This window comes from Conger conger, chromosome 1 (genome assembly GCF_963514075.1).
Source record: "Conger conger chromosome 1, fConCon1.1, whole genome shotgun sequence".
Lineage (NCBI taxonomy): Eukaryota > Metazoa > Chordata > Actinopteri > Anguilliformes > Congridae > Conger > Conger conger.
The window spans coordinates 13,045,058-13,072,594 of record NC_083760.1 but is presented as its reverse complement, the minus strand read 5'-3'; the positions used below and the strand labels follow the sequence as shown (position 1 = coordinate 13,072,594).

The window sequence follows — 27,537 nt, the reverse complement described above, 5'->3', positions numbered from 1 at the left end:
TAGATTATTTTAAGGGAAAAAGTAGATATGGCCATGACGAGTGTTGTGAAGACCAGTGTTTTGTATAAATCTCCAAAATTACACACTTCCAATGGTGTAGGCTTTACGTATGGTTGACATCCAAATTGTAAAATGCACTTTGTACCATGTTGCATGTTTACAGTCGTATCTTAATTCAATGTTCTTTCTAGGAACACATGCATCTGCTGTGTGGAATTCTGAATATCCAGTCACATGTTACTGGGTTAGGTTTTAGAAAACTCGGGGACAGATATTTCTGGTCAACGGAGGGACGTCAGCAGACTGACCGTGAACAATGCCCTTACCATTTGGATTGAAATTAAAGAGAACACGAAGGTACACGGTCTCCAGCAAAAGCTGCCTCGTTACGCGCATCCAACTGCTCAACGGTGAATTTGTGGAGTTCACACTTTCTGTCGAGAGCATCGGTCAGGAATGTCTGGAAGCTGTTGCCCAGAGACTAGAGCTGCGAGAGGTATGTATTATCCACAGAAGCGCGAGATCCTTGCTTGCGGGCATCAGTGAAACTGACTTATTTGTGTACATTCACATCATCCTTCCACAGCAGCACTCTGCCTTACACAAGCCAGCATTGTCATTTGAGCAATTAAGTGTCACTAGTTTCAGCCACTGGCATACCACATTCCCTTAGTCATGCGGTGACACTATGTGCCAACTATGAACTAGAGGAATGGCCAGTGCAGTTGTGCTGGTCTGTATTGTTGCAGTGCTTCAGTTTTGTACACCAATGCACTTTCACTCCATTAGAACAAGGTACCTCATTTTGGTCTGAGATTATTACAAGACTATAGTTGAAAATACTTTAATGTTCGTTCAAGGCCAACATGTGATATTTGACACTTTTTGGCTTCATCCTTGTTCACCCTACAAGTAATGGCATTACATGACTCAGAATGTGTGTAGTTGTCCTTGTAATCCTGTATACCTGATCTTATTCTAATTGGTGTTGAACTATAAATGAAGCCATAAATCTGGCAGCAAGGCCTGGGGATCTAGATGGTTGTACTGTTTATACACCAGGAGTACCAAGTCAAGGATACGGAAATGGCATCATATTGGAATCATACTCCAAAAATATTTTTAAACATGGATGATGAGAACCGTGTCAGTTTTTACCGTTGTAATTAGATTTTACTTGAATTGTATTTATCAAAAATACTGTTTTGATAGCTTTGTGGACATTTTATGCAATTATTTGGTTTTCAAGTTTGCCACTTGACTTTAAATGTGTGAAATGTAACGATCAAATTGCAAACTGGAAAAAATGCAGACCTAACCATTAGCAGTATCATTTCAATATAATTTTATTGTTAGATCTGCTCTTGAAAGGGGGAGGTGTGCCCTTCAGGACATCCCTCAAAAGCATCTTAAGAAGTTCCAATTCTCAAAATAAAGTAAAAACCCCCAATATGTACTTTATAGTGAGGTGTTCTCCCATAGACCTGATTTTCACATGCTTCTAATCTGTTTTCATAAAGAAGCCACAGGTCATCTCATTGCAGTGACGCAGAAATCTTTACTGAAAATGAACTGTTTGTCATCCAGGTGACATATTTCAGTCTCTGGTACTTCAACAAGCAAAACCAGCAGAGATGGATTGACTTGGAAAAACCTCTGAAAAAACAGCTGGACAAATATGGCTTGGAGCCCACCGTTTACTTCGGAGTCGTGTTTTATGTGCCAAGTGTGTCCCAGCTCCAGCAAGAGATAACCAGGTGAGCTCTACATAGTTAACATTTTCTCGGTGTCACTAGCTGCTACTTTGCCCTAAGTATTCGTAAGTACAGGAGAATCAATTCTGTACAGTCATCTCGGTCTCGCAGTGACAAACCTTTAGGACCTTTCTGGTTAAATTGAACTATATGATTCAATGATTTGTGTCTATGATTTCCACCCCAAAACATATGTAATCTTACAAGTTTGCATCTTTCATCCAAGCAAAGTGTCTTCTCTCACCTCCTCTTTCTCCTTGTCATCCTGCAGATACCAGTATTACCTTCAGCTGAAGAAAGACATCTTGGAAGGCCGAATACCTTGCTCCATAGAACAGGCCATACGACTGGCGGCCTTAGCCGTGCAAGGTAGTGTGACCTGTGACGGTAAAAAGTGAAAAAATGAGCCCGTTCTGTTAGTCTGGGGTGCAGAGATGGATCACCAGCTCGCAGGCAGTGACATGCTGTGCTGCATGCTTATATCTTTCACACAGCTCAGATGGCCTGTCAAAGTCAATTCTGTCCTGTGGCCCTGCTCTATTGATCCTGAAGATGCTAACTGTCAGCAAGCAGACCTCTTAAATGTGCTCCACCGCTGTATGTCTTCTGAAGCTGCTTCTGTCACTTGTAGCAAGGATATATACATTATGTGTTGTAAAGGAAATAACCATTACAACACATAATGCATAATGGTATGGAGTTGTGACACAAGTGGTGTGGTCATTTGGTAACACGTGTGCTTTGTGCATACTACAGGCATGCTTTACACAGCCGTCATATTAGTGCACAATGGAATGGTCATGTGCTAACACGTATGTTTCGTGCATACTACAGGGCATACTGCAAGCGTACAAATATGCTTTACAGAGATGTAACACTAGTGCCTTCGTTGTGCAAATTGAGATTCAAGCCATGACATTTTCAACCAGCCTTTGCTTAGGAAAAGAATCTCAAACACTACTGGCAAAGATATATCTGGCAGTGAAAGTTACTGGCCTGGTGTTAACATAGCAGAGGAACTGAGATCACTCGCTATTGCAACCTGGTCCAAACTGCTGCACAACGTGAATCACATGTCGGGGGGGAAGAATGCTGCAGTTATGGTCCGGTTCTGAATCCGTGTTTTGTGCTATTCACACAGGGTGCATTATGTAAGGTTGGGTTAGGCTGTTCGGTCTGAAGATGTGGCTCTGTCTATTTTTGCCTGTTGGCTGCATTGCTTATGCTGGTTTTAGTACACTGTTAGGTCAATAGTTGGAATGCCCAACATAGCTGTTAACATTTCCGAGGGCAGTTTGAAATTGCTGTTAGCATTGGACCGCTGCGGTTTCAAACCGTGAATCGATTCCGTACAGTAACAGTCTCTCCTCTGCTAAAATTAGTCTGTTGTGGTTGCCCAGAAGGGCGCTTGATGCTCTAAGATTTCCATTCACTTTAAGTTTGCATGCATTAATTGTATAAGCACATGTAACCTAGGATGAATTTATTTGAAACTTGTCCGGTTATTGCAACTATGCCACCTTGGCACATTCTGCAACTGAAAGAATGGGATTTGAATGTGCGTCTCAGTGGTTAATTTGTTAATTATCTGGCTAGACTCTTAAAGAGCATTAACTCTGTTCAGATGAGGACAGTACATTTACCTGCCTCATTTAGGCCATGCACCATCTTTAGAAACCAAGTCAATAGTCTCATTAATTTAATTTTGACAGCTGTGCCTTAAAGATATTGACGCCATCTGAAACATTCTGTTTAAAATCGGAAAATACTTATAAAACATTATTATTATTTTTTTAAATGTTCTACTTGTTTTCTTCTGCAGCTGATTTCGGAGACTTCAATCGCTATGAATCCCAGGAATTTCTTCAGAAGTTTGTGTTGTTTCCTATTGTAAGTATTGCCATGTGCAGGCAGTGCGGTTAAGCATAATTAAATTAATGTAGAATTTGCCATATTACATTTTTGCAAAGGCATGTGTCAAGACGCCTACATTGTCCCGTCTTTCACTCTTGTGAAGGGCTGGATCCAGGATGAACGAGTGCTGGAAGAGGCGACTCAGAAAGTGGCCCTGCTCTATCAGAAGTACAGGTGAGACAGGGCCGAATCTGAAGGCCAGATTTACGGTCAGTGTTTTTCCACATACTGCTGGAACCCTCTGATCCCGTTTTGAGCGGTAACTCATTTATTGGAACTAACTGGGTTAAGATGCTCACCATCCTATCATCTGTTTCGCTTTATAGTTTTGAGGAGTCTTGACGAATGGTCAGCAGTGATTTATATTGAACAGATAAAAGCAGAATCGCTGGACTCTGGCTCAGAGCCTTTCAAGTGTTTATTGCTGCACAAGAGCCATTTATTAGTGATCAGAACCTGCAGATTGAATCCCTTTTCACTGGTGAAAAAACTGCCAGCCTTGGCACACGTCTGGAAATTGTTCATATTTTTATTGTCTAAACAAAGGACTCAGAGTATTTTTTAACTGCACATTTCATAGTAATTTGAGTGATTTTGGTTCTAGATTTTAAAGTATTGTGGATTGTGTAAAGCACCTGAACATCTCCGTGCAGGATGTAGGGTCATAGCATGAATGTGCCTGTGTGTGTGCTCACTCAGAGGGCTGCCAGTCCCAGAGGCTGAAATGCTCTACATGCAGGAGGTGGAGAAGATGGAGGGCTACGGCCAGGAGAGTTATCAAGCCAAGGTGAGAGGAACCCAGTCCAACCAGGCCAACAACTCTACTCTGGTGGACTAGAGTCATTTCATTTCCTGTTTATTTGACCATGTTTGAGGTTCACAAAATGCAACAAAATAAAAACCAAAGGCTTCCCATATTTTTAAAAAGCTCTCCACTTCACTTTGTCAAGTTTTAAACTTTGGCTGTGAATAAATGAAGCGGTTATGGGCAGGAATCGGGAATATGAATACCGACACCGAATAATGTGAACATCATATCAAGTCTGAGCTCATTTTTATAATCTTTTTAATTGGACAAAAGATGAATAAAATCACAAATCTGTCCCTGTTATATAACTTTCCAGTGACTCACAGTTTATGTTCAGTGTCTTATGGCTGTCCTTGTTGTCAGTGCTCTTTATGGTGATGGTGCTTTGAAAGGAAAAGCTAGTAAAGCAGTGGTACTGAACAAACCCTTTAGTTCCTTTGTGTTCTTCCTGCTGATCAGGCCAGCTGAAACCCCACTGTCACACATTTCTCAAAGACATGTCGTGTCAGTTGGTTGATCATTTTCACATCACCAGGCTGATGGACTGTATTAGAATACATTCCAACAGGCATTTTATAAAAAATGTGCTTTATGGACAGCGATAGCTTCACATGCAGCAGTTGTCTTGGTATGTGCATGGGCCTCTTATCTTGTGCTTTGGTAGTGGAGCTGTGTCGTACTCTGCTTGTGCGTGGCAAACCTTCAAATATTTTGTTTACTGAAAACAGGATGCCATCACGTGTCACACAGATGCTCTCCATACCGCAAATGCACAAAGTCTGTTATTTGAGATTGGCTTCATATAACATATTAAACAAAAAAACTGTTGGTTACATGTATTGCAAAAGTTGCATCTGGAACAATACACCCATTCTTCACGTTTTGCAGCCAGGCTACAGTTAATAATAATGATAATAATAATAATAATAATAATAATAATAAACTAAGCAGCATACTTGAGTAACTGATGGGATCTGCTGTAATCTTGTCTCACACTGATCAGGTTTCATGGCAGGTAGAATGCAGCAAACATTGCTGCTAGTGACAGACTGGGTTAGACCACTGAAATGTTTCAGTTTGAGACCAGTACTGTACATGCATCAGGCCAGGGCATTGATTTGATTAAAAATATGGAATGATGTCATCATCATATTGTCTGTCGTGCAATGCCTAATTGATTTATTGAATTATTTTGTACAGTGTGTAATTATTTTTTATTATTTTATTATTATTATTTTTTGCACAAGGAGTCACAAAAACATTCTGAGGAAATATTGTATTTATTCATAATGTTTTCATTCTTATGTGTTAAATAGTTTTGCAATTTGGCCATCATCTGCACCTCTAGTTTCAAATGCATAGGTGCTTAAAATCAAAAACAAAAGCAGGAGACTCTCGGTACGTGATACTCGCCATCTAAGCAGGTTTAGCGAGAGCTTCATGCTTTTACCGCACCTGCGAATTTGACCTGCCCTCTAAATAATCAAATCAACCCAACTAGCTAATGTAAAGCAGAAAAGCCTTGATTAAGTTACGGATAGTAATGCTATTACGGCCGCTAAAGAACAGTAAAGGCTTCCAGACAGCTGTTATAACCAGCATGGCGAATACAACAACTGATGTGGTGTTTTCTGATCTCTCTTCGTTGTAACAGGATAGCCAAGGCACAGATGTACTCATTGGGGCATGTCTGGATGGGATCTTTGTGAAGCACAAAAACGGCAGGCCTCCTGTTATATTTAGGTGAGAACGTAAGGAATGGGAACTCCGAATGGAAAAAACAGCCCGGCAACACGATACGCTTCTAAATGCGTGGGTCTCCATAAGGACGGAATGCGTTATTTGTTGCACCGTTTATTTCGCGGTTAATTAAAACCCTGACCTACCTTCGTAAAAGGTCTGCGTACCCTGCTGCCGTTACGAGCTTGCAGCCTCGCTTGCTCGATTCATTCAATGTCATTATGTGTCCTTATAAGCCATTACTGCTTTTATACATGCCCTGGTTATTAATGGCTTCCATAGAGGTTCTCATGTCATATTATGTATCTCCAGCCTATCTGAAATTGCAGCGTCTAAAAATGTAACCGCATTTCCTCTCTTTTGTCCCGTTTTAATTGGCTGTGTAGGTGGAATGACATCAACAACATGACTCACAATAAGTCTTTCTTTGCTCTGGAGCTGGCCAATAAAGAAGACACCATTCAGTTCCAGACTGTAAGTCTCCAGTCTCCCTGCCACAGCACTATAGACCCACTTTCTCATCTCAGACATTAGCCTTTATCTAACATTATTTATTTATTTTACTTGAAATCAAAGCTGTTCATACTCCACTTTTAGCTTCTTTTATTAAATGCCTGCCATTAGAACTTGCATATGTTAGTTCCCTGCTTTGACCCTTCTAGGGTAATACAGTTTCTACAGTTAGTTTGACTTTGTTTGCCAAGTGGGAGTGAGAGATGGCAAGCTCACTACAGGAACAAAAAAACGCGACGGTGACAAGCCCTCGTAGGTTCTGCACGTCTGACATATTGGCATGGCATGCTTGCTACAACAGGGCCATGCGAATGGCTTTTCTCACGTTTGGGTGACATTACAGCTGCAGAAGAGGAGTGTGATATCCTCGGCAATAAAAATAAACAGGCTGTTTGGGAACTGAATGTATGTATCATAAAGATTTGATAATGCGCTCGTGTGCTAAAAGCAGAGTGCGTCACCCATGGTCACGTTAGGCAGGGTGATTGGATGCGTCTGTGAGGCACCCTGGTTGGATAGAATTCTTAATGGGACATAGCATCCTGTGTGATGGTGCAAAAAGGAAAAAGCCTTTTGCAATTGTATGCTGTTAATGAAAAATAGATGAAAAGTAGAAAGATTGCCCATTGGTTTGGAAGGAGTTTTTATGTCTCAGACAAAAAAAAACCCTGGTTTATACTGGTTTTGTGTCACTACTATGTTCGTGCTTTGAAGAAATAAAGCTATAGGTTTTGCAATACCAGAAGCTAAATTATAAAGAATATATTAAATGTAATGTTTGTATGTTTAGCTAGAACTCATGTTTCCAGTACACAGCCGGGTGACTTGGCATAGAAAACAGCCGATACTCCCTAACCTGATAACAACTCCTGTGGCGCAGATATGACTAAGCTTTTTATTTGTGTTTAATCAGCTGATGTTTGTTTCGCTGGGTGTCTTTACAGAAAGGCTGCGCTTGAAAGGCAGCCAGATCCTGTCCAGTTCAAATGCATTTCTGCGTTTTTTTTTTTTTTCCCCCTCTCTGTTCAGGAAGACATGGAAACCTCCAAATACGTGTGCCGGATGTGCCTGGCCCGGCACAAGTTCTATAAGATAAACAAGAGCAGCCTGTAAGTGCCCCCCTCCCCGCCGCGCTCGCGCCCGTGTCACTGCTGTTCCTCTCGCGCCGCCTCACTCCTGTCTCCTGTCTCCAGAGACGAGAGCCAATCCCCGCCTTCTGAGAGCTCCCAGAAGTCTATTCTCTCCCTTTCCTTTCCGCGCTTTCCAACACTCTCACGTCCGTCTCCGCCTTCTAGCAAGGGGTGAGCAAACACTCTGTCCCTAGCCACCTGCTCTAGTGTTTCCTTCCTTTTCACTCGCTGAACATCACCCGCCGCTGAACTGGTCCTGTGCAGTCAGGGCTCATTTTTCACGCTCCCAAGTTTATGAGGTAGAATGTTTATTGATAAAAAGCTTTTTTTCAGTTCAGTCAGGTAAGTATACAATAAATCGGTAAACTGAAGTGGACAGTCGTCCGCCGTAAGACATTACCTGTTTGTAAACAGAACCTAGTAGCTATAGACGGGGGCTAAGTTTGTCTCTGATGGTGACATTACCGTGTAGTGAGTACCTATGAAGAAATTCATACTTTACTGATCAGGCCTGTGTGACTTTGCTAGTAGTGATGGGGAAAGAACAAGGAATGTAGAATGTAGTATTGAGAGTAGTTTCATGTGAAATAAATGCAGTGAATCGCAGGTGAGTTTTCTTTGGAGTTTCTGTCAGAGACCATGGAGACCATGAATATACAGTACAGTACAGTCATTCGCTGTAATTTATTTTGCTTTCTCTAGCCAAACTCAGGCTGCTGCCGTCAACCCTGTCAGACGAAGATCATCCACCAGGCTGTCTCTGGTAAACACTTCGTTTCTTTTTCCTTTTTTTTTTTTTTTTAATTGAGCACACAGATAATTGTAAAATGAGTGTACAGTAAAACACTTCAGCAGGACAGCTAATTACATTATGTTGTTGGTGCTGATGCTTAATTGCGCTCATTATGATTGATTACTGTGGCTCTGCAGTGTTTGTCACTGTACCACCATTTTCAGTTTTCAAAGAGACCACAATAACCAGGTGATGTTATGTTTCATCTATAATTTCAATGTACATACTGTAGTAAATTCATGATGTTGTTTGAATTTTTCCTTACCAAGCCAAAACCGCAAGGCTACATGATGGCTCCCCCACAGATGCATTACAATGGCCATTACACTGAACCGTACACGTCATCCCAAGGTAGAGACATTGTATGGATTTTTAATAAGTATAGAAGTCTGAAGACAGGTTTTTATTTCTTTTTGTAGGACTGTATAAATCTATAATATTTGTGCTATAGTAAGAGTAAATGACTGAAATATCCTCAGTGATTTTTCCCCATAAATAAATTATGTTGGTGCAATGGTACACGGGAAACACTATAACTAAGCATTGGGATGAAACTTCATGGCCACATTTGAAGGTTTAAACTCTCCCATTCTCTACATAATCTGGCCTAGACTTTCTGTTGTCATGCCATTACCTTTGTATTTACAGTAAGTTTAACCTATAGAGACAATCCCAGGCCCGTATGCACATTTCTCACATTTTTTCGCTTACAGACAACCTTTACATGAACAATCAGAACGGCTACTACTACCACTCCCAGACCAGCCTGGACCGCTCGCCTCACGAGTACAACGGAAGGATCCGGAACGGGAGCGTGTACAGCGCCCAGAGCACCAGCTCGCTCAACAACCCTCAGCACTACCACCAGCCCTCGCCCATGTCCTCCAACCCCAGCATCACGGGCAGCGACATCATGCGCCCGGACTACATCCCTTCCCACCGCCACAGCGCTCTCATACCGCCGTCCTACCGCGCCACGCCCGACTACGAGACCGTGATGCGGCAGAAGAACCAGGGCCCCCCGCCCAGCGAGCGCCAGAGCCACTCCATGCGCAACCTCAACATCGGCAGCTCCTACGCCTACAGCCGGCCCGACCCGCTGGTGTACAGCCAGCCCGAAATCCGGGAGCACGGGGGACACCACCCCGGGTCCCACGGGGCCGGCCACTACCCCTTCCACCTCAACTACAGCTTCCACAGCCCGTCCCCCTACCCCTACCCCGGGGAGCGGAGGCCCGTGGTGGGGGCGGTGAGCGTGCCCGAACTCACCAACGTCCAGCTGCAGGCCCACGAGTACCCGGCGCCCAACATCATGAGGACCCAGGTGTACCGCCCCCCGCCCCCGTACCCCTACCCCTACCCGCGTCCCGCCAACAGCACGCCCGACCTCTCCCGCCACCTCTACATCAGCAGCAGCAACCCCGACCTGATCACGCGGCGCGTTCACCACTCCGTGCAGACCTTCCAGGAGGACAGCCTGCCCGTGGCGCACTCCCTGCAGGAGGTGAGCGAGCCGCTGGTGACCTCCCGCCACACGCGCATGCAGAAGCGCAACAGCATCGAGATCGCCGGGCTGGCGTACGGCCTGGAGGGCATCACGCTGAAGGAGAGGACCGTGTCGGCCTCGGCCGCCGAGGGCCCGCCCCCCCGCGTGGCCCCCGCCACGGGCTCCCAGCTGGACGTCTTCCTGGAGCGGACCAAGCCGGAGGAGGAGGCGGGGGGCAGCAAGGAGGACCTGCGCTACGGGCACAAGAAGTCCCTGTCGGACGCCACCATGCTGGTCCACAGCAGCGGGGAGGACGAAGAGCTGGAGGACGAGAACGGGCGTCACACGCCGCGCTCCCTCGACGACCCCGCGGCCGGCGGCATTCTGGGGCCGCCCCCCGTCGAGGCCCCGCCCGCCTACCCCTTCGGCTCCGCCCTGGACCCCGCCCTGGCCAGCGCGCTGACCTATCAGCCGCACCCGCTGATCCGCGAGCAGGAGGCGGACGGCTGGGTGCTGGTGGACGGGCGGCCCCAGAGGAGGGAGGGGAACCCCATGGTGCCCTCCGTCTCCGAGAGCAACCTGAGCGCGTCCGTCCGGCAGAGGCCCAAGAGGGACCCCACCAAGAGGAGGCCCGTCTCGGACGTGCCCCCGCCCGGGAAGAGGAACCCGTTCGAGGGCCTCCCTCCTACAGGGGTGAGTCACTTTATGTCTGACCTGGGTCAAAATGTGTTTCTGTCAAAGATTCAGATGTTTTTCTGTGCTCTTGCCTGGTGCAACTGAGCCTGCCAAGTGGACCAGAAGGTGGGGATTGCACTTTTGGAGAGTACTTCGTAGGTTCCATTGCACCAGACAAGCGTAGAAAAGTATTTGAATCCTTAAGAAATATGCATTTGAGCCTGGTATGGTTTATATGTTCCATAATATTATGTCATTATTCTGAGCATTGAACATCTCCCAAGTGAGATGTTATGCCTTTATTTGGAATGTAGTGCATTGGAATAAGCCAGTGTTACATGTTGCATTCTAGAAGGAAGAAGCAATTTTCAAATACATTTCTGTTATGTATTATAAAGAAACAAATACCTCATTCTGAATTATTAACTCTAGAGCTCTAGAATCACGTGCACATTGCAGTTTAACCAGAACATAGTAGCTTGTGTAAAAGCCTATGAATGGAACAGAATATTTGCAGTGCGTTCAGGATACTGAATCCAAAGGCCCACATTTGGAATTCTACAATATTCCAAATGCGCTGTGCTTGTATACAGTCAGTGGAGCGCTATTCTGACGGTGAAAGTCCTCTGTGTTCCAGCTCACATGATGCGATCGCATTGGGTTAGCTTTAGCGCATTACTGGGCTCTGCCCTCAGGGTCCCTTTTTCCCAAGCTGCACTGCTCCCCGGAGGACAGGAGTGGCACTGTAGCAGCACATGAAACAATGTAGTATTATTCAAACACTGAATTATTAGTTATTCTTGGAATCTTGAGTTGATCTCAATGAACACTTGAAGTACTGGTTCATTTATTAATGGTTCTAAGAATTTATCATTCTTCTCATTATATCCTGATAACTCACCATCAGGGAGAGGGTTTTAATAGCTAAATGCTGTAATGCAGTTCATTGCAGTGAGTCATACAGAGCTGTAGTAAAGGAAACTGAAAGGTAGAGTGACGGTATGTGTAAGCGCAGACACACCCCTGTATTAGCTGACTACAGTCAATCCCTTCTGCGTTTACCGGCTCATCTGACCATCACTTCAACTTTAGTTCCTTGTTGATGACTTATCTAAGGTCATGGCTTTTGTCAGTGCCAAACTTGCAAACATAGCGGGTGTTGAAGCGCTGTTATGCGGTGCGTTATTATGCTCCGGCTGCCGTCATGAACCTGCTGCGGTAGACAGTATCAGGCTGAAAGTTCAGCGTTCCTGCTCCCGTATCACTGATCTGAGGCCGGTGGGCGCGGTGCGGTGCGTACGCGGAGCGGAGGAATGCGGTGGAACCACCCCGGCTCGGCGGGGCGCATTCCTGCGGCTCTTCCTGGTTCCACGCTCCCCGCCATGGTTTTTGACTGCGGTTCTGATCCTCCACCACGCCAGGGCATGAAGAAGGGAAGCAAGTCGGACCTTAAGAAGATGGGCCCCATGAAGATGGCCGCGCTCAACGGCCTGACGGTCTCCAGGATGCCCATGCACGACGAGGGCAAGGACGAGGCTGAGGCGGCCTCCAACGACGAGAGGGTGCGTCCGAGAGAGAGAGCCCTGCCTGGGCTGTTCCACAGACAGACTCTGTGTGACATGTATGAGACCTGTGTGTTAGCTTTAGCACTGCCGTCACAACATGCTATGCGGGTCGTACTCTTTCTTCGACTTTTAAATGAATCAAACGCTATTTGGACATTTGTTTATTTGAATATAATTGACGTTTACAATTAACTATGTGTTTACTATGTTGACTAGTCAGAGCAAAAGGACTTGTTGATCAGTAATGGTATTAAGTAGTACTTCTGAAGCTTTAGTCAGCCCGAGAACTGCTCCACTCTGCTTTGTAATGTAGTCTAATGGAATGGGCCCATGGAATGCCCCTAAAATATTGTATCTCGAAATAACTGCATAGCCTGAAGGGGACATTCAGTTGGGTAATTTTTCATCAATTACAGTGACAGTCTTTGATTATTTGTCGACGGACTCCTTTTTTTTGCAGAAGCATACATTGTTCTCTGTTAGAGCTATGGCAAACAGAGAAGTCTCCTCAATATTGTTTTTGTTGAGTAGGTAATGGATATTTAGCCATGTTCGATGTTCTGGAGAGCTACTGTCGTGAACAATTTTGTCAACACATGCCCAGCCCCCCTCTCATGTGCTCATCACTACAGCCTGCCATAGAGAAAGTGTTTTTCGTTGTACAAATACGTTTTCCTTTTACTTTAAACTGCCTACAGTTACCTATGAAATACATTTGTATATTCTACTTGAGCTTTTATTTGGTGGGAAGCCACATTCAGGTTGTGGCTCATTTGCCTGGCCCCATTAGACTGCACTGCCAAGTAGAGTCCAGCTGTTGTCGTGGTGACAAAAGTTCCACAAACAAAGATTATAATCAATACCTATCAATTAGACAAATGACCCTTTCGGTGTCAGTGTGTTTGGGAGAACAGGTTAACAGAACAATGTTTGGCTGAGGGTGAAGCGGGTGGTCACGTGCGGTCTGACCGTGTTTCAGTGTAAGCTCCTGGAGCAGAGGCTGGAGCAGGGCATGGTGTTCACCGAGTACGAGCAGGTGCCCAAACGCCGGCCCAACTGCGACTGCTCCACCGCCCTGCTGCCCGAGAGCGGGGAGAGGAACCGCTTCCAGGACGTGCTGCCCTACGACGACACGCGCGTGGAGCTGGTGCCTACCAAAGAGAACAACACGGGCTACATCAACGCCTCGCACATCAGGGTAGGCCCTACCTTCACATGGCTCCCAGTTTTATTATCAGTAGCATGAGTATATATTGTTTTATGTCTGTGCAAAACCCCTTTATGGTGCCTGCAGCAGGGATGTCTCTCATCCTTAAATGGCTCAGTCAGGGTCCCCACGGAGAGGCAAGAACACTCCTCTTTGACCAGCTCTTTGATATGTATGACCAACACACCACACACCCAAGTCTTCAGATATTCTCAGCACAGACGGGTCGAATGTTCCGAGTTTGTCTCTGCATTGTAATGTCCCTACATTCTCTTGAGAGGTATATGTGTTCTTCATCGTACTGCATTTGATTCCATGGAGAAGGGCAAAATAATCCTAAAACAGACCGGTGGAGATGTATACTCTCTGCCGTGGTGCTTATGTCAGGAAACGGCTAAAAATGGAGAATGTTTGCGATATCGGACGTGCTGCGTGGTGTTAAACACCAGCTCAGTGTTTCTGTGGTCAGTCTGGAGATATGGGGAAAAGCAGAGCCAGGAATGGAGGACTCACGAGGACGCAAACTGTGTCATTCCACATTGGTTAATTAGCAACTGGAGTGATGATCGCTGTGTGTTGATACAGGGAGTTCCTGACATTTCTGGAATGCCCTTCTCGGTTTAAATATTAATGTGGTATGTATTACCTAATTTTGGAGACAGTCTCTTCTTCTGACTATGGGCCAGTTGAAATGCAAAGGCTGAATCACACACACAAAAATCGACCGCCAGTATTTCACGTCTTGTTTTCTCTGTTAAACGTATGTATTTAAAATTGAAATCTCGTGTTTTGTAAAGAAGTTGAGTATGTCATGCGGTGTTTCTGGTCGACTTCGATGTTGTGTAAACACCGTGAGGGGAGCGGTCGTCAGTGTGTCTCCTCCTCTCCTCTCCCAGGTCAGTGTGGGCGGGGAGGAGTGGAGCTACATCGCCTCCCAGGGGCCACTCAGCAGCACCTGCCAGGACTTCTGGCAGATGGTGTGGGAACAGGGCGTGGCCATCATCGCCATGGTTACTGCTGAGGAGGTGCGTGCAAGCTCGCGTGACGGTGTGAATCTCTTCCTGTGGGAGTGCTCCGTGTGCCTGTTCATGATCGACACAGTGATGATATACTTGCGGAATGATCATTTCGGTCATGTATGCAGTTGGTTGATTGATTGAGTTTATTTGATTAATGAAAATGTAACGCACAAATATATGCATATGGTACTTGATTGCAATATCCTAGATTAAGTCACATGACTTACTGCATTTCCATTGTGGTCCTGATGAATTACTGAGAAATGCTTGAATGGTTACAGCTAAGCCCACTGATCAGCTACATCCTTACTCTATAGCACTGGTTCTTTAGGAATACTTATGTTATGTAGCATCAGGACCCAAATGAGAAAATTAGTATTAGTATCTTTCAGGGATCCATCAAATACACATACTAGCATTTTGGTTCCCAGCACATAGTTTAATAAACACTGTTCCATATGATTCTGCATTGAAAAGCTGTACATGCTGTATGTTTTCCGCTGTCTATTTGGTTATTTGCTGTGTATATAAACCCCTCTGCGACATGCGACATGGCTCAGGCAGTAAGAGCAGTCGTCTGGCAGTCGGAGGGTTGCCGGTTCGATCCCCCGCCCGGGCTGTGTCGAAGTGTCCCTGAGCAAGACACCTGACCCCCAAATGCTCCTGACGAGCTGATCGGGGCCTTGCATGGCAGCCAATCGCCGTCAGTGTGTGAGTGTGTAGATGAATGGGTGAATGGAGAAGCATCAATTGTACAGCGCTTTGGATAAAGGCGCTATATAAATGCCTGCCATTTACCATTTACCATTTACCCTGCAGGAAGGGGGCAGGGAGAAGAGCTTCCGTTACTGGCCGCGGCTGGGCTCACGCCACAACACGGTGACCTACGGCCGCTTCAAGATCACCACGCGCTTCCGCACGGACTCCGGCTGCTACGCCACCACGGGCCTGAAGATCAAGCACCTGCTGACAGGCCAGGAGCGCACCATCTGGCACCTGCAGTACACCGACTGGCCCGACCACGGCTGCCCCGAGGACTTCAAGGGCTTCCTGGGTGAGGCGTCCTCGCGTCTCTATGGTTTCCTGTTAAGGCCCGGACACACCAAACCGACGGTCGGCCGTCGGACGTCGGTGGCGCCCTGTCGGCCGAGTCTTTCCGGCGTGTCCCGCCGTGTTTTGGAGGGCTCAACAACATGTTGAATCGGCGTCGGAGCCATCGATGAGAGAGAGCTCTCTGATTGGCTGTCCAGCTAGCGAATCGGTGCACGAGAAGAGAAACGGAAGCGACGAAAGCAAGCCATTCCAAAGTTACTATCACTACCAGACATAATTTTCGATTAGTATTACTAAATAGCGAGAGAACAAGGAAATTGCTGCAAACTGTTTGTTGTGAGCGAGACAATGGCTGCTTCTAGGTCCAACGCAATGCAAACGCATTCCCCGGTCTTCCGGTTTCCATTTTTTGAAAGACAAATACAGACTACCGCCACCTGCTGGTGTGGAGAGTTATTACCTCTTACGCAGGCGCAGAACGTACGTGCAACTCGGCCGTCGGCGGACCGTCGTTGTGGTGTGTTCGGCACAGCCAACATTAACGACGCGTATCGACGCGAGGTGATCTTTGTCGGCGCTCCGCGGCCGACCGTCGGTTTGGTGTGTCCGGGCCTTTAAAGACAAGCTGTCAATTTCCCCTTCCCCTCCAGTCAATATCCTTTTTACACAGCGGAGCGCATCCTCATTTAACGTCAGTCAAATCGACTCCCCGCCCTTCAAAAATTCCCCAAAAGATCTGTTTCACACTTGTAAACATCATATTGTGCGAGCTAGTGCTCTTCTGACTTCCATTCCAGCTTGTCTTTAAATGCAGCGAAAGAGCTGTATTGTTTTTTTTGTTTTGTTTTTTGCATGGGGGAGCAGCCTGTAGCCTAGTGGCTACTTGAGTCCTTGAACGGGGCCCTTAACCTCACATTGCTCCAGGGGGGATTTCTCCCTGCTTAGTCTAATCAACTGTGTGTCTCTTTGGATAAAAGCATCAGCTTAAAAAAAAAAACCCAAAGAAATCTAAAATATTTCAGAGCAATTGGGAAATAGACATTGGTACTGTCGTTTTGTGATGATTTGCACTTGCTGGAAGTCACCGTTGCTGTAACTGTGCATTGTAGCATACTTGGAGGAGGTCCAGTCCGTGAGAAGGCACACAAACAGCACCACAGACCCAAAGAACAACAGCCTGCCGGTTCTGGTCCACTGCAGTGCCGGAGTGGGACGGACCGGGGTGCTCATTCTGTCAGAACTCATGATCGCTTGTTTGGAACATAACGAGGTAACTGTCACTTCTGTTCTGTCATTACAAAAACTATGCACAAAGTCATAAACTTACTTTACAGACCATTTCAGTGGATGTATTAATGCAGGATTCCGTGTCCTTTATGCAGAAAAAGAGCCAAAATGCAGGAAAAACATACACTGCGTTCTCCAGACGCAGATATTACATGGTCCATTTTTTAAGGTTACAACAGGCGATGACCCAGACTTGAACCACAGCAAAACAATTACTCCTGTTTCTTCGAGCCAGTTGCCTTTCTGCGTCTTGACATTCGTGTAATCGAAGAACAGAATAGAAACCGAGTCAACACATTCTGAAAAGAAGTTCTCAAACACCCTTAAACGATTGAACCTGTTTAGTTTAAGCAAGTGAAGCGCCCACATGACCGGAGGCTGTTTGCGTTGCAGATGCTGGACGTCCCCACGGTTCTGAACATGCTGAGGAGTCAGCGCATGATGCTGGTGCAGACCATCTCGCAGTACACCTTCGTTTACAGAGTGCTCATCCAGTTCCTGAAGAACTCCAGACTCATATAGCCCTCTACGTTTCGGAGCGGGCGCGGTCCACGCGGCCCGAGGAGCCAGACGCGTTCCTAACACCGCCGCGCTTCCGGCGCTAGCCGAGCTGAGGCCTCGCCTGGCCTGTGCTCGGCCGCCGCCAGATTGAGAGTCCTCTGCTCGTGTGACTCTTGAGACCCGGAGTGGTGGGGCAGGAGCTGGCCTTGTTGCAGTGAATTGCCCACTGAATTGCACTTTCAAAGTATTAGTGGAGCAAATAGACCTGGAATAGGCCTAAATGAAGGAATTTGGAGTGCACTAGCCAGCGAACGCATCACCATTGTGTTACCTCTTGACAGTATTATATTGAGATTTTGCTGTGGGGTTTTACACTAAAAGCTTATTTTACAAAATCTATTAAATATCCCAGCACTTTTTCTTTGGCTGTACATAGCAATGAATGTTTTTAAAAGCTGCAAGTATACGATCAATGTGTAACACGATTGATTGCGGCACTTTTTATTACTGATGTTTTTGTAGTTTTCTTTTTTCAGTTTTAGCTAGGAGGAACTGTGTGAGCAAAAGTTGGTTGAGAAGGAATGAAGATAAATGAAGTTAAGAAGAGTTTGGATTTGTTTCAGAAGTATACGGTGTGCACTGAATCTGAGAAATGTAGGATAGTAACACTAAAAAGAAAATATAAAGACTGGGTTTATATTATCGACATCTTTATATATTTTTCAGTTTTCTGTTTAACAGGAAGAAATTCAATTATTCCTTTAAATTATGGGAAAATATTCTTGGAGCAATATCTGAAGAGAAGAACAAAATGACATGGTTGCAGTTTATGATCTGTTCTTAGGTGACTAGTGAAGGTCATTTTTGATAAGGCCCTCCCTATACTTATGATGAGGTCAGGATGCAAGCCCTTAAAGCAAAACTCTACCAGCAGCTATGAAGAGTGACAGATGAAAACGGGTTGCTATAAAGGGGATTTAGTCATGGTTATGCCTTTTTATCTGCGATTCAATCTCGTCAATCTAGATTTCTTCATATTAGCTAAATATGACCATCAACATTGAGAAATAAGATGTGTTTTTACTTAAAGCTGGGGTAAGCGATCTTTGGGCACGAGCAGAATCTGGGCAGAAGAAAGATTTTTACTGTATACAGCGGTGAAAATCCCATCCCCTCTTCTCTAGTCAGTCTCTCTGGGATGCACGCCACAATTTTGACAGGCAGGTAGCTCCTAGCTGAGAGCCGCCCTCATTGGATGTTAGCTACCGGGAGCAATGAAAAGTCCCTGAAAATCTGTCCTGGGACAGTCACAGACATCAGATTTTTCCCCCCCGAGCAGTTGGTTTAATGCTTGCTGTCGGAATGTGAAGAGAACAAAACATTACCAAAAAATAGCCTACCCCAGCTTTAAAGAATTAAGATAATGGACCTCTAGTATTAGGAAGGGGCTAAATTCAATGCAAAGTGGTAACTTCCAAGGCAGGTTTCATCGTCGTATCGAAAGATAGATCATGTCCATACACTGCTTAATACTCCCAAAAAAGCAAAAAGCAATAGAAACACATGACACAGAAAAGATGACCAGGTTTGAATCCCCCAGGGAACTTTGCCAGGTAACAGAACACTAATGTTTTACCTGTGTGTATAGGTGTGGTCATGCCGAAAAGCAGGGGGGGCACCATGTGAAAAGACATCGTCCTCCCAGATTAACTCACTGTTCACAGAGTTTCCACTGCCCAAAATACCAAATAAATTCAACCTGTACAAATTCAGTATTTTTGATAGGCTGTTTTCATCTTTAAAATAACAGACATGCTATAACTCCTTTAGACAATCCATAACTTGTATTACTTATGCGAGTCCACTTTTGTAATGGCTTTTATGGTATTGAGTTACAAGCGAAACCAGTCCATCTACCGGTGTGGAAGGGTAGGATGACCCAAGTCCTTCCCACATATTTTCCAAATAACTCTGGGCTTAAACATACAGTACTGCCATTGGCATTGTTCAGCGGTTTCAAATGTGTGCAATGGTTAAATGACAATATAAAATATGCTTCCATGGTGCTAAATATCAATATTTACTTGGCAATCAACATAACCTTGGTCACCTCTTGTGTTTATTAAGTGGGTGAAATGTCTACCATGATTTTACCCAATATGGTATCACTGCTTGTGTTCCCGGTCTACAAATGATTGGCTCAACCTTTACTTAGAGACAGTGACGTTTGTGCTCTGAAAGTATTGTGAGCTACTTTGGTTCATATGCTTTTTACACAGTGACAGGGTTTCTCGCATTTACCCTACATTCCATTATCATCTTGCGTTTACATGGACACAATATTCCGGTTATTGCCATTATTCTGAATAAGATAATTTTTCAAATAAGACATGGCCACTTTTTTTTTTTTACATGGCCACTGAGAAAGCAATGTTCTTAAATATTCCCGTTTACATGCAGCCATGCATAGTACAATTAAACGTAAAACTGCCAGGTAAGATTTCCTATCTTACACGCTTTATTCAACTTAAAAAGTTTAAAAGTAGGATCATTTCTCCCAGCATGTAAAAATGTGTCTCTCTTCCATCCTTGTGCTCTGCTAACTGCTAGCTAGCATTTTTGCTGTTTGAGAGTTACAGTGGCTGGCTAAATATAAGAATATATTTTGACAGTTGTAAGAGCCGTGGCACTTTGAAAAACACCGGTCGTAAGCAACACCCACGACATTTGTATTTCAAACTGTTGTGAAAACCCAAAGTGAGATTGTTATTCCAGATAAGCTGTATACATGCCCAAATAGTGCTTCAATACCCCAAGTAATATTGGCATGTGCCACGTGTTAATATGCCATAATCAGAATTATGCCTTCGGGGTATTCAATCAGAAAATGCTGTTTACATAACCTGTATCTTATTCAGAATAATACGGGAATGACGGGAATGCAAGTAGCTTGCTTCAATATTAAACAATTTGTAGGTTTTCAAAAGGAGAACACATTTCCTTCCTCATTAGTATCACCAAAACACACAGTGTACTGATACGTTGATGTAGGCTACAGTTGCGCATTAGTGAAAGCAAGTTTGAGAAAAAAGGCCATTTAAAAGTTTTGAAGGAGCATCAAATGAGTTGAATCTGTAACAGAGTGCCGAAATGTTGTATCAAAGGCATTTTCCACAACAAAGGGGCAATGGTTTAATGAATGTTACATAATGTGAACACAGTTTAAATTGTGAACAGTACATTTTTAAATAATGAATCCATTTTGCTAAATTATTTTTACATTGGCTCGCTTGAGAAAAGTGCCTCAATGATTTTTTTCTAGTTTTTTGTAGGTTTTATGAAGGAAATCGGTATGTTGTGGATAACAATCCTTTGAAATGTTTTGTGCTAGATTTTGGTCTTTTTGATACCATATACAAAGGGGTAATTGAAGGTTTCATCTAATTTAATGAATTGCATTGAGATATGACTCTTGTAATAAGTGCTTTTGGCAGCACTATGATAAGATTGTTGCATATTTTTATACCAGGTTACTTGGTGTTGAGTTTGATGTGCTGTGCTTATTTGGTGAATGGGGGCTTGTCACAGGTAAATATCAGTGGAAGCCGGAATTGAATGTGTCAGGATTGCCACAGTGACCTGACAGTTATTCTCACTCCAGTGAGACTTTCAGATATCCTGTACTACGGGGAGGGACACATCCTGCTGATAAACAGATCTACTACAGTCACAGTAACTTGTTCCCAAAGCCATTCTAAATAATGACCTTAGACATGCAAGACATGCAAGGCTTCTGCATGTTGTGTTCAAAAACTAGTCATCCTTTTAAGAGCGTATGGACTCACTACCGTCCGGCTTCTGGTGAAGGTTGAATTATGATTTGAATTGATACTCATGGTAGACCCCGGACCAGGCTCCCAGTACAAATGGCTCTGAGTGTTGAAGGAGACCAATTCACTCATCAAAATGAACAATGAAGGAGAATAGTGTTTGCTAAAAGAAAGTGAAATAATTGAAGGTGTGCCCTGGGTAATCCATAGTGTTGGAGGAAAGAATGGTCTGTTGTGTGGATCCTAATAGATTGATTATGAAGTTTGGGTGGAGCATCTGGTTCTCACTTTGTGAATTAGAATTGTGGTTAAAATGGACACCATAATAATGACTGAACTGGAAGGCGCATAGCGCCTATCAAGTAATATAGAATATAAAGAAGGGTTATAAAGAAGGAAAAACGGGACACGTCCTTGTAAAGCTGCTTTTGACTTTAATTGGCTGTGCAGATGCGGGTTATATTGCTTCCCAGTCTTATACAGGTGGTTTATGAGGGCGGTGGGGGGGAGAGAGGCAGATGCCTGCACATTTGCTGTTCATCCACTCTTATAGTGTTCTAATCTTATGCTGTACAATTTGTAAAATCTCTCCAGCTTTAAAGCTTAATGAACATATTTGTAAAGCTATGTACAAATTGTATCTAATAAGCAAAAATGTATTCCATTGTAAAGAACTGTTTAGAGGAATCTTTTTCTGCTTTGAATAAATATTGAAAACTCCATGGGCTTTTGTTTTCATTTATGCAATTGGACTTCTTGGAAAACGCATGGTTCGAATGCAATGAAGGTATTTTGCCTTCATTGTGTGCCCTCTACTGGAGAAGCATGGAATAGCCCTCACATTCCAGTGAAAACCCCAACAAATTAATTATTATTGGCCGATTACCATGAAGGGGAAATTAAAATCCTCATCTCTACAATGTAGACAGTCATGTAGGGGATTATGAAAGGTCACATGGACAAGGAATACATTGAGATCAATACAGCTGAAGTCAAAAGTATTACAGTACTCCCATCCCAATGTTACCTACCCAAAAAAAATTAATACTTCAGCTATTTAAGTACCTGTTTTTATTTGAGACCGGACAACTAATAATTCTAAAAACTGAGCAATACTTAAAATAAAAATAAAATTAAAAATAACAGAATTCCAGAAGTCCTGTCAAGTGTACTTTCAAAACTGGACGAAATGAGCATGCCGTCCTCTACATAATATAAAATCTAAGGATATTTCTGTCAGAGTTGTCCTAAATCATTCAGTACAACACAAAATTCATCTAAAAACTCAAGTTTAAATAAATCTCAACTCTACAGAAATGTTAAACTACTTTTCGTATTTCAGTCGATATATACCGATGAGCCAAAGCATTATGACCACTCACAGATGAAGCGAATAACGTAGATTATCCCATAACATAATGGCCAGGCGTAAAGACCTGAGTGACTTTGATGGGGGCTAAATTATTATGGTCAGACGACTGCGTCAGAGCATCTCCAAAACAGCAAGGCTTCTAGGAAGCAGTGGTCAGTACCTCCTGACAGTGGTCTGAAGAGGGACAAACCACAGACCGGCGACAGGGTGTTGGGCGTGGGAGGACAACAAAAGCAATCCTGTCTGGTCTGCTGTAGCACACGTCACCAGAAATTTAAACGATGGTTATGGGAGGAATGTCAACACACAGTGCATCGCACTCAGCTGCGTATGGGACTGCGTAGCCGCAGACCAGTTAGAGTGACTGTCCACCTCAAAAGCGCCTACAATGGGCACGTGAGCGTGGGAACTGGACCTTGGACAGTGGAAGGCGGTTGGCTGGTCCGATGAGTACATCATGAGAACAGCTGGGGGCGTGTTCTCCGTTTACCTGGGGAAGAGATGGCACCAGGGAAGAAGACGAGCCGGTGGAGAGAGTGCGATGCTCTGGGCAATGTTATGCTGGGAAACCCTGGGTCTGGGCATTCATGTGGATGTCAATTTGACACGTACCACCTAGCCAAACATCGTTGCGGACCAAGTACACCCCTTCATGGATCAAGTACACCCCCACTCTGCACAAGTTGTTCGGGAATGGTTTGAGGAACGTAAAGTTCAAGGTTGTTGCCCTGGCCTCCAAATTCCCCAGATCCCAATCAGATCGAGCATCAGTTGGATGTGCTAGAATAACAAGTCCAAATTCATGGTGGCTCCACCTCACAACTTCTAGGAGTGCAGATACCACAGGGCACCTTCAGAGCTCTTATAGAGTCCATGCCTCGCCTGGTCAGAGCTGTTTTTGTGGCACACGGAGGACCAAGAGCATATTAGGCAGGTGGTCATAATGTGTTGGCTCGTCGGTGTATACATGTATAAAAAGAAAAAAAACACTGCTTCAATAATAATTCCCTCCTTTCCCCTTATAATATCCACCTCCTCCCCCTCCATGATTACCCCACCCGCCTTTCCCCCCTCCCTTCTGGCCCCACCCACCTTTCCCTCCCCCCTCTCGACCCCCCCAGCCACCACCCCCGCCTCCTCGGCCCCCCCACCCAGACCCCCCGCCTCCTCGACCGCCCCACCCTCCGCCTCTCCCTCCCCCATCCTGTCTCTTCTGCCACGGGGGCATCTCGGGGGGAGGGGCGTCGATTTCCGACGGCCGCCCACCTCGATCAGGGACCCTGCCCATCAGGATCTGTGAGTGGGGAAAAATAAAAATAAAAAAATAAAATAAAATAAAAAAAACAGCGGAATTCAGACCTCCATTCAACAACACTCTGAGCAGTGTCCAGGGCAGGATGCCTAGGTCCCCAATACATTACAGTAAGAACAAGATTAAACTACAAATAGGGGTGTACATTTCTGAAGGATTCAATTACAATTATTTTGGAAGCAATTCAATTCGCTCAATCTCTCATTTCACCACAATTTGATTTGATTTGATTATTTTGATTCAATTCATTACAAAATTATTTTTTAAACATGGAATACACAAAAGTGACTGGAGAAATGTATGTACACCGTATTGTTGGAAAATAGACAATTATTTTCAAGTGGCGGCAAATTTGTTCCTTATTGAAATTGTTATTTGATTCTAACATTCAAAATCGATGCACTTGAATTGGCACTCGAGATGGATGCAGACGCATCTTTACTACAGATACACAATGCATCCCATCGACAGTCCACCACCCTGGTCCTACCTTGTTAATAGCACAGGTGGTCTTCTCCCGACTGGAGCCACTGCTTGTTTTCACAACGTTGCAGATGTCCTCTCTGGCAGCAAGCAGATGTGCCAGACTTATTGGTGACTTCATCTTCAACGAGTGTCTTATCGGCTGATATGCTTTAGCCATGCTGTCGGTTTGATTCTAACAAAAAGGGTCATAATTAATACCACAAGAAAATTAATGATAAAAACACATACAGATCATTAATCAGAATGACATACATATACATACATATTCAAAGGCCAAAGGTCATTTTGAAAATTCTAACATTCAGCACGTGAGAAATTATCACAACAAACCCCTGTTGTGAAATGACCACAAATGTCCTCCCACATAAACATTTTCTTGAATTTGCATTTTGGTGATTTTTAAAAAATGCATTCCTGTTTCCTTTCAAATTGTAAGTTATTATTTCCAGGACGTTTGAAATTTACGCACGCATCTCTTTCACTTTGAACTCTCTCTCTGTGAAGCCAATCACTCACCAGCTCTCTTTGCGTATGTGTAGCCACGTAGCTACCCATGTCCTCTCCAAGGTTACATGGATAAGAAGATAGAAGTTACCCTGAGTGACTGACTTCACAGAGAGGGAAATGAGAGTTCAAAGAGAAAGAAATTCTGGTGTGAATTTGTAAAATTATAAAAATATGACCTTAAAACAGGACACACCGGGGCAAGAAGATGGCCGCAGATGAATGACATCAGCGGATGTGATTGGGCAATGGCAAACCACAGACCAATGTGGGATTGTAATTCACCCACCAACCACAGGTGGCAATCAGAGGAGTGGGATTCATAGCGAGATAGTGATTGGTGGTCTGAGTAGTGAGAAACATACGGCGAGATAGCGATAAGCCGTGTAGCTAATGATACGCCACATACATCTCACCCTCCCATCTCACCTTTGCCCTTTCTGACCAGCTGAAAGACTGAACGGTGACGTCCAGACGCTTGATCAACATCCTTCTTCGACACTCGTAGTCGGCAGACAGAAGCGTGTCCATCTTCTCCAGCTCTGCCTGTAGACCCACGAAAACGGAATAAACAGAAAATGGGGTATGTTCTGAAGAGCCAGTCAGCTAGGTAATGCCCTCTACTTGTTTAATGAGAACACTATTTCAATTGCACATTGTATATGCTCACCCACTGTTTGTCACTGATGGAGGACTTCAACACTGGCTTGCCTATGTGCTCCTTTGGAACTTTTCCAAGAACATTATTTATCTGTAACAGTAAGACCAGATTCAGAAGGATTAGTGCAAAAAAAAAAAAAAAAAAACAATTCAACCTTCCACTTGTAAAGCAGCCAATCTCTATGTAACAAATACGTTCGGCCAAGATTAGAGACTGTGACTGAATCTTAGAGTGTGCACTGTATTGTACAGAGATCATGTCTTGTACAGAGATCAAGAGGCCACTCCATTACAATTACAAATAATGAATGTCCCTCTGTTCTCTGCACACAACTTCACCATTATTTTTTTGCTTTGGACTTCCTGCCCTGTTGCATCTCCGTCTTTATACTGTTACTGTTCCGCTTTACTTACCCCAACTTGGCCAAATCTCAGTTACTAAAAAGGTTCGAAATATCGATAAAAAACAACAATCATCGTAAAATTAAGATGTATACAAATGGTAAATGATAAATGGTTGGAATTTATATAGCGCCTTTATCCAAAGCGCTGTACAATTGAGGCTTCTCATTCACCCACACACATACCAATGGCGATTGGCTGCCATGCAAGGCACCGACCAGCTCGTCAGGAGCATTTGGAGGTTAGGCGCCTTGCTCAGGGACACTTTCACACACCCACTTTACTACTGAATGCAATGCAAAGTTGACATTAACCCACCTTGGTTTCGATGGTGGAAAGTAACTGGGCTGGATCCAGACATTCGGACTCTGACAGACTGAGTGCCCTGCAGATGAGCTTGAGTTCTGCAGAGGCAGCACTCTGCTCCACACCGTTGCTCTCTTGGACAGACTTGGTCTTCATGACCTGTGCAGCCTGGAGCTCTGAACCTAAAAATACTGAAGACATATAAAAAATAAAAAATAAAAATTTAAAAAGGCATGAATGGTAAGTATTATCAAGTCAATCTACAGAGTATTCAACGTGTATATAATTATGCAAATTAAGACATTTTAGGTTTGTATTGAATTTTACATTTCTGGAGTATAAAAAATGCTTATAAATTGTGCCGTGTGAAGAATTTAAAAAAATGTTTTTACTGCATGAGTATGCGGATTCATATATGGAACACAGAATGATGTTCTGAATAACTTTCATTATTTATTACATGCAGACTCACAGATCAGTTTTAAACAGTCATCCTTATTTTTCAGTCTTCCTTGCACATCCCCCGAAACTAGAGTTGGATAAGGGCAGGACAGCTCTTTCAGCAAACCGCTGATCTCAAATTGAAGCCCATCAATGTCACCTGGGCAACAACAATAAACAATTAATTTTCAGCGTTTATTTCGGAGACGATGTGTACCACGTGACACACACAGAGACGCCGACATACAGCGGTTATAATTCAACTGTACTGGACAAATCATAGAAACAGTAACTTACTGAATTTACTTACCTGGATCGGCAGATAGATTTTCTTCTAAACCGCACAGACGTTTCAGTCGGGACGTTAACCATAGGCACAGATTTACATATTCGGATGAAGGCAAACCGTCCTCTGATGCTTTTACAAGGGCTTCTTCGTTCAGCAAAGGACCATTATACCTGTACACAATGGAAGACATCTGTAGCAAGCTCTACTGAAAACGAAGTAGCTAGAGATCAAACAGTAGCTTCCAAGCTAGCAAGTAGAACTCACTATGGACCACCATGTGCAAAAAACTAGTTAGCCTGCAGCTTTATTGTTTTGGTCATAATCACCGTAATACCGTTAGCATTCTTGCTTACCCGAGCTGTTCCAGGATGTCCAGGATATCGCACTCCATTATGGAAAGCGAGTCTACATACAACTCATATTATAGACCGCTAAAGGCAAATGCCTTCCATCTTTATAAGAGCTACTGAGCTACCGCAAGTGACGTATG

At 44.2% G+C, this 27,537-nt stretch overlaps 2 protein-coding genes across 3 annotated transcripts in view; one reads left to right on the top strand and one right to left on the bottom strand.

Moving 5' to 3' along the window:
* Positions 1 to 21,995, top strand: part of ptpn21 (protein tyrosine phosphatase non-receptor type 21) — a 23,394-nt gene extending 1,399 nt beyond the window's left edge. The window contains exons 2-20 of one of the 2 annotated variants that reach the window (XM_061234140.1): positions 192 to 496; positions 1,588 to 1,757; positions 2,026 to 2,123; positions 3,577 to 3,644; positions 3,772 to 3,842; positions 4,368 to 4,455; positions 6,131 to 6,219; positions 6,603 to 6,690; positions 7,759 to 7,838; positions 7,923 to 8,030; positions 8,562 to 8,622; positions 8,922 to 9,003; positions 9,366 to 10,831; positions 12,235 to 12,375; positions 13,358 to 13,576; positions 14,482 to 14,610; positions 15,424 to 15,658; positions 16,767 to 16,927; positions 17,338 to 21,995. In XM_061234140.1, coding sequence (XP_061090124.1) covers positions 317 to 496; positions 1,588 to 1,757; positions 2,026 to 2,123; positions 3,577 to 3,644; positions 3,772 to 3,842; positions 4,368 to 4,455; positions 6,131 to 6,219; positions 6,603 to 6,690; positions 7,759 to 7,838; positions 7,923 to 8,030; positions 8,562 to 8,622; positions 8,922 to 9,003; positions 9,366 to 10,831; positions 12,235 to 12,375; positions 13,358 to 13,576; positions 14,482 to 14,610; positions 15,424 to 15,658; positions 16,767 to 16,927; positions 17,338 to 17,466 — 3,663 coding nt within the window. In that variant the 5' untranslated portion in view covers positions 192 to 316 and the 3' untranslated portion in view covers positions 17,467 to 21,995. The remainder of the gene's footprint in view (positions 1 to 191; positions 497 to 1,587; positions 1,758 to 2,025; positions 2,124 to 3,576; positions 3,645 to 3,771; positions 3,843 to 4,367; positions 4,456 to 6,130; positions 6,220 to 6,602; positions 6,691 to 7,758; positions 7,839 to 7,922; positions 8,031 to 8,561; positions 8,623 to 8,921; positions 9,004 to 9,365; positions 10,832 to 12,234; positions 12,376 to 13,357; positions 13,577 to 14,481; positions 14,611 to 15,423; positions 15,659 to 16,766; positions 16,928 to 17,337) is intronic. The other variant, XM_061234148.1, reaches the window with a different exon arrangement.
* fam98b (family with sequence similarity 98 member B) lies at positions 21,690 to 27,537 on the bottom strand. The gene is made up of 8 exons (XM_061234157.1): positions 27,401 to 27,537; positions 27,069 to 27,217; positions 26,790 to 26,918; positions 26,330 to 26,508; positions 25,620 to 25,700; positions 25,379 to 25,495; positions 24,450 to 24,617; positions 21,690 to 23,941 (listed from the first exon to the last, which is right to left on the bottom strand). The coding sequence occupies exons 1-8, from the start codon at positions 27,436 to 27,438 to the stop codon at positions 23,642 to 23,644; spliced, it is 1,161 nt and encodes a 386-aa protein (XP_061090141.1). The 5' UTR covers positions 27,439 to 27,537; the 3' UTR covers positions 21,690 to 23,641.